The sequence below is a fragment of the Amblyomma americanum genome, chromosome 2, assembly GCF_052857255.1.
Source record: "Amblyomma americanum isolate KBUSLIRL-KWMA chromosome 2, ASM5285725v1, whole genome shotgun sequence".
Classification (NCBI taxonomy): domain Eukaryota; kingdom Metazoa; phylum Arthropoda; class Arachnida; order Ixodida; family Ixodidae; genus Amblyomma; species Amblyomma americanum.
The window spans coordinates 94,326,605-94,333,867 of record NC_135498.1 but is presented as its reverse complement, the minus strand read 5'-3'; the positions used below and the strand labels follow the sequence as shown (position 1 = coordinate 94,333,867).

Below are 7,263 nucleotides of genomic sequence, written 5' to 3'. Positions count from 1 at the left end.
CATTTAAGTTGTCAATCATGAAGCCCACTAGCGATGATCATTACCAATAGAAACTTTATAAATGCACTATTGAGAGGCAGGTTACTTTGAAAGTAGACAAAGCCAACAGCAAGCAGTACCGCACAAAACAGGCAGCTCGGAAAAGAGTGCACTAAAATTTAACACTAAATTTAGCAGCAGGCCGTCACTGTTGAGCTTTTTTTTTCAGAAGTGTGCCATGAGGCATAAGTTGAGAAAGGGGTAAAGGAATGCAGGAGATAGAAATTTAAAAAAAGGAGTGAGGACCCGTTGCGCCTGAGGTAGTTGCACAGGTTGCCAGTTAAATGATTGTTCTTAGTCCACTTGACATAGTCACGTTCGCGGTTCCACCACAGGCCCACTTCCCTGAGGAGCCGTTTTCTAATAGCAGCCATCGCCGGCCACGTCCACAAGTGCCGCACATCACAAATGTCCGGTGCAGCGCTACAGTGAGGGCACCTGTCAGGTGCTGGCAGATCTTTGGCACGCCACCGATGACGGAGAGATCGTGTCAGAGCCGCTCCTGCCCCAATCCGGCGCACGGATACCTCCTCCTGCCGAGTAAGACTACGGGGGAGAGGGTGCGAACACGGAGGAAATGGAGCAGGTGCTCGCTGGCGCAGAACATCGGGATCGGAAACATGGGACAGGAACGGATCTGGGGGAAGAGGGGAAGGTGGCAGACATATTCGTGCCAGGTTAAAGAGGAGCATGGCAGGTGAACAAGCAAGGGGTCCGGGACTTTCACTGCAGGAAGAAAATAAGAGGGCGATGTTGGAGAGGGGAGGGGTTGCACTGATAGATTTTATGCTCAGCTCTGCATAAGTTCAAAAGCGATTCTTGAACTGGAAACTATGTTTGGGCCTCTTGAAGCGAAAAGCCTTCTTTATTATTCGAGGAGGAGCTCAAAGTTTCTATTCCGAAATCGACCGCACTCTACGACGAGCCGTCTGACAGCGCACTTTTTATAGAAATTCCAAGGTTGAGGAGAAACCGGCATTGGCCTCTAAGACGCCAACAGTTGGGCAGCATTGAGCTTCCTAACATTCATTACGGAGTGGAATTTTGTAGACTCCCTTCCCACCCTTTCATTAGGACGTACTGCAGCTATTTCTCTCTAAATGCGTGTCTGTGCCATCGTGTGAGAAGAGTTTTTGCAAGCTGAAACTAAAACTACTTAAGATCAACAGTGGGTCCAACAGTTAAGGCTTTCAAACCTTTCATTATTATATATCAAACGTGAACTGGCAAAAAGCACTGATTTTGATCAAGTGACTAGCAGCTTTGGAGTCCTCAAGGGCGGAAAAGCAAACTTTTGATTTGAGCTTTCATTTTCGCTTTCCATTCTTTGCATGAATGTTCAAATTTAAAATAACTGTGACCTTTTTTAATACCTTACATTAAGAAAAGTGGCTTCCAAGTGTTCCCGCTTTTTGTATATCTGTGGGGTTTTGAACGTTTAACGGAGGTATGGAGTGATATATGCTAGCCTGCTTCGTATGTGTGACAGAACTTTTTGTTCCTTGCGACTTTTGCAGGTTTCGGGTTTTTTTTAGGGCGCACACTAAAAGTCCTTATTGACGGGTTGTTTGTTTCGACACTTTAGTTCCTTGCTGTGCGTTCGAATTGTCCTTGGGCAATAGGTTTGTCTCCTTGGTTCTCACTTGGCATTTCTATGCATATCCCAGCGCGCGTGGTAATGCGCATGCTCTGACGTTGTTTCTGTTCCCCATTCGTTTGGTCTTTGTCATTCCTATGGCTGTAAGCGCAGTTGTTTTGTGCATGTTAAAACCTCAATTATTTCTTACGCCGAGTTTAGTGGAACCAGCGGCAGAAACCTGAACCGAAGTAGAACGCAGGAAGGCGCTTCTACCTGTTCGCACGTTTTCTACGCTTGCTTCGCTATGCTAGAGGCATGCGAAATGGCCCGCATTGCTACTCCGTTACAGTCCTTGTGGCATTTCCCACTTCATGTCTTTTGGCTATATCCGTGCGCATATGGCTGCAAGTGTTGCACACGCTTAATGTTCACATATCGCTTGGTCCGAGGCACATTTATTCTTATCGAGATCCTAGCGTCGTTGGACCGGTGTTGAAACGACACACTTGTTGAAATTCGCGAAAATGAAAACAGAGAAAAAACCGCCGTGCGTGCTACTACCCGAGTCCGGTGCTTCTTCAAGCGCAGCACGGTGTGAACGCTGAAGGTGACTGGCGGAAGCTTTTTATCTTTTTCTTGCGCGAGAATGTGATGCTCGGGACTTTGTCCGGGTGATAAGCACCTGAAAATGGCCTCCAGCGTTCAACTCACGATCTCAAGCACACGGATTATCGCGCCTAAACTTATGCTGAGAGCAAGACAGAATGAGAACGAGTTTCAGGCGTTGATTTTTGCACTGTTCACCACGCGACCGAATATCAACGATGCGAAGTCAGAGTCACGAACCAACTTATTAGATTTGAATGCAGAAACGCAATATAATAACCCAAAGGCCGAAACGAGCTCGGCGTAATAACCCACGAGCTTGGCGGCAATAATTAGCCGAACTAATTGTCTGGTTCCTGGGCCCCTGCCCGTCGCTTTCGCGCCTATCTGACCGCAATAAACCTGTAAAAACTTATGCCGCTTCCTTTCTTCTGCGTTGCGGCTCAACAAACCGCGCCAAAATTTGTCGGTACGCCGTGAATTGTGCCCAAAAACACGCAAGCGTGGCGCACATAATGCGGAAGGTCCCGCTTTTTGCCTACACAACGAAAGACACTGCCGACGCCAGCGCCTCCGCATCTCTTTGACGTCACGATGCCGTCCAAGTTCTGGTGGCGTCAGCGCCCGCTTCGAAAGCGGGCAGGAATGTGGCATGCATCTATTTAGATCAGTGAATGAAACCGAAATGAAAACAACATGAGAAAAAAAGCAGATAGTTTGTTGCCTTTTTTTTAGAGGGGAAAAACTTGTATTTGTTACACATTGTGAGCGCAAGTGCAGCGGCTCACGTATCGACATCGGCATCACGTTTTCATGGCGACGCGCATGTGATTTTGTTGTTCTCCTTTTCCATGTCCTCTTCTGCGTTAATTTCTGCAGTTGTGATTTCCGTGCGGTGACGTTTCACGAAATGTGTTGCTAACCTGTGTGTATTAGCTACATCTAAGCTGCACCTGAAGTTGCACCCACAATGAGCCGGGACAAGAAAGTCAAGCGGCGAAGACCGCCAACGATGTCTCTAACTCGGCGTTGGCGCCGGTAAGCCTGACTTTATTGCTTTCGTGGCTTGCGAGCGAAAATGTACCATGTCAAAATTATAACTAATGCTCTCGGAGGCCAATACTCGTGTCAAGATTGCTTTGGTGTCATTGCAGTCTTCTGTAAGAAGCAGGAAGACACTTCGCGAAGTGCAGTTCTCGCGATCACTTTCGGCGGTTTGAAGCCATTCGCCCACCTCTTCTCTCCGCCTCATTTTCCTTCTTTTTCAGAAACTTGCTGAGAGGTCAGGCGCGGGCCAGGTGAGCTGCATGGATAAACGTGTCAGTTGTAGGGCTATACACCACCGTCGGGCGGTGTTATGCTCACTTTCGGGTTTCGCCGTACGTGGCGTGCAGTAGTGTGACCAGCCGTCATTTTTCCTGTGAGCAAACTCTGTCCTGGCGTAGCTTCGAAACCGGAATGTATGCAGTGCTTGTCGGCCAGAACTGTGTGAAGTGCTGCACCGTGCAGAGCAACGACAAAAGGCAATTTAAGCTTTGCAGCGCATGACCACTGAACTTGGTTGGCTCGTTGCATTGTATGCAGCGTGAGCTACGGACCACGCCAACTGCTGGCTGATAGCACCTATTTCAAATTTTCACATGTAAAGTTTGTATATATCCGAATCTTGTCGCAAAAACCTTTTGAGCTAAGCGGTGACAAAGTGCTTGTTAGTTTATTAGGTGACATGAAAGCTGTCGACTGCACTGGTATTTGAGAGTGCGAATTTGCTGTGTTCATGATCTTAAGTTGCTCCTGGAAGCTGATATCACTGCTACAAGGTTATTATATTTCTGCTCCCTAGTTGCTCCAGAACGCATATATTTCTGCTCCAAGAGATGTTGCAGACCTTTTTTTGGCCGTCTCGCACCTGCAGCTCACTAAAGTAGGGCGCATTGCAACTTTTCTGCTTCTTATCGCATGCAGAATCTCCTCTTTGACTACTTCCAAATGGAGGAGGAAGAGGCGAAGCTGCGGGACTCTCAGGATGATGAAAATGTCTTCAGGAAGACATGCGCTGAGATCCAGAGAAACATGAAGAAAATCCTCGACATGAAGCTTCAACGGAGACCATTGGTACGACCTGTCCCAAGTCTGTCTAGGTTGCCCTCCTGGCACTAGAAAACGCAGCCTCAACTTTGCTGGGCCAGTCATTTAATGTGACTGCCATCATTGCTTACTGCTTTTGCATTTGCTGGGCTACTTGTTTCAATGTCTACATTGTTTTATTGTCTGTTGTTGTGAACTCTTGACTGAGAAGCACACTTTCCGATTAATGAGCATGCATATTGACGTGATATCGGCCATTTTCATACATGTTTGCTGCATTGAGCCATAGCATGACAGGAGCTGCCAGTGACAAGCTTGAAATCCTTAGGGCCAAGCTAAAATGGTGTTTTTTAAATGTATTTTTGTATTTTTTTGTATGAGCTGTAGCAACTGTTGCACACTCTTCAAAGTTCGCTGTTACGTAAAAATTCAATATAGTGTTTGGCAACCTCGTTCATGTTGGCTGTGAGGTTTTTGATATGGATGCTAACAGTGTGTTCAGTTGTTGACCAAGCAGAACTCTCATTTAAGGTAGTATGTGGCAAGTACACTGCTTCATTTTTATCTGTCTTTTTACTCTGTGTGATAGCATTTGATGTTCACCCTTTCATACAAGCGTTAGTAACAGGAAGGGTTGCTTGAATATAGAAGCAGTTGTAGCTCCAAGGATTGACAACTTTGCCAGGTCTTTCTCCTGACTTTTGCAACGTTTGTTTTTGCTTCAGTGCTTCCTCTGGCTGATGATGTTTTTGTGTGACCCTTGCAGGCTGACATGGAGGAACTTCGTGTGGAGACTTCCCTGCTGTTCCTGACACTAAAGAAGGTCAACCGCTTGGACAAGCATCGACTCAAAGTGGCCAAAGACGCTGTCAATGAGGTGCTGTAGCATTTTTGTTACAAAAGGGCTGTAGCAGAGCAGACTGTGCTGGAGTGGATAGCAGCTATCGCTAAAAGGGTTGCTTGAACGGCGTTCATTTCTATCGTAGGTCCGACAAGGCCCTTAGTGCAACACATACGTCACTAAGAAAGGTGACCATTGCATGTGCTTGGGCTGTTCATGTTTTTTTTTCGCTTCACTTGCTCTCTTCCTTTGAGGAATGTTTTGTTTGCCAACAGGTGGCAGGTCTGTTAGGGAATGTTGTGCACGTCATTGCTTTTCCAGTTACGTACTGATAGTAAATTTGTGGAGTTATTAAGAGGTTACCAAGCTTAAGAACAGTATTTGGCAAAGCCCTACATTTTTGAACTAGACTGTCATGCTGCTTCTTGAGTGTGCTGTCATCTGACCAGCTTGTATATGTGCTAATACCATGCTTTTGGCAACTGCAGGCAAATACCCTTATACAGCAGCCGCTCTTACTGCTCAGAAATATTTTCTACATATGCCCTTATAAAGCATGTATGGCTACCCTCTTAGCATTTCTTTTGCTAGATCACTGTTTCATTTCCACTGCATTGCCTTATTTATAGATTTTTTTTATAGTTTTGCACTGTTTAAGTCTCTTTAGATGATCTCTCTGGCTATAAGAAAAGTTATTTTTTCCTTGCATAGCACATTTGTGCTCCTGAAAGGGTGACTCTTTGTGATGCTTGTAGAACGCAGTGTATTTTAGTCTGTTTGTGTCTAAAACTTTGCTCCACGTGTAGCAGTATTTCTGGCTAGATGCAACCCAGTGAACCCCTTTTCTGGGGGCCGCCGTTATAATGCAAAGGTTACGCAAATCCAGGAGCCAGAAAATGCATTACAATATATGAATGGCAGCCAGGAGCTTAGCACCTGGTCATCCATGTTATGGAGGATTTTCAACAAGGGCTGTGCATTGCATTTGTCTTTGCAGTGAATTAAGTGTGTGTACACTTTCATTGTTATTTTGATGTAGCTGAACATGAGCTTTCATTTCATAGCATCATTGCAATTTATTTATTTATGCCTACTGCAGCCCATGGTAAAGCTATTACAGGGGTGGGGCTAAAAAAGAACTATGGGGACACTTAAAGGTTGCGGTATGCCCAAGATGTTAAAGGATGCTGCTTCACAAATATTGTGCAGCAAGAAATTTTTTAATGTATTTTGTGAAAGTTGGGCTATCTGTAGTTAAAATTTGAATGTCCGTGTTTTCGCGCCTTTCTCTCTTCTTCGGCACTTATGCGCAATGAAATGTCGGCACTGCCCTGCCGGCCCCACCCACTCAGCCCTTCCGCTGGCTGCCAATGCTCACGGGAGTTCCCCGGGGGGCGGAGCTTCCAGCCGCAGCCATAGTAGCTGCATGAGTTCAGAAAGAGTTGGCACGGTGAACCAATGATAGCCCTCCGCTGCTGATGTAGCGAGCGTGACACGTTGCGCATGAATTCAGGCGAAAGCCCGGCACCGATGTTCGCCCCGAGTCATAGAAGCGCAAAGTTTAAAAAATATATTCTAAATGATCGCCTTGCTTTTGAGGTCTTGTATGCAGCATAAATGCTCGATGGCCTATACTCTACATTATGCAAGCCTATTATAGCCAACCTCAAACACCCTTTTCAGGGACCTTTTAAGTCATTTTAAGGTTGGAATGTGATAGCATTAGATACATCTGTCACAGCTTCTGTAGCAACCTCTGTGTATGTTTGAGTCAATTTCTTTGCACTTGTCGTTCCATCAACTGCAGTATTCAGACTGCTGGCTGTAGTTACAGGTATCAGCTATGCTGTGACGGTGTAGACATTTTCGTCCCAGTGTATTAGGGGGTTGCTCACAAATTGGTAAGCAAATTGTGATGATGTCACAACGTCACGCGACCTCTCTCTGCCAGTCAGCAAATTTCGTAACTCGTTGCCATTTTTACAGAATTTAGATTCTAATGCTGTTGCATTAAAACAGACAACATACTAGTATGGCAGGGTACAATGCAAAAGTATAATATGGTAACATGTATAGCAGATACGGTAGAATAAATATTTATTTACTTATT

At 45.6% G+C, this 7,263-nt stretch overlaps 1 protein-coding gene across 1 annotated transcript in view; it reads left to right on the top strand.

The window, feature by feature from the left end:
• Positions 1-3,006: 3,006 nt before the first annotated feature.
• The window catches only part of thoc5 (THO complex subunit 5), a gene marked incomplete in the record, with an annotated part of 36,653 nt that continues 32,396 nt past the window's right edge, over positions 3,007-7,263 (top strand). The window contains 4 exon segments of the mRNA XM_077654935.1: positions 3,007-3,219; positions 3,222-3,262; positions 4,190-4,339; positions 5,079-5,189. Of these exon segments, the coding sequence (XP_077511061.1) occupies positions 3,195-3,219; positions 3,222-3,262; positions 4,190-4,339; positions 5,079-5,189 (327 nt within the window).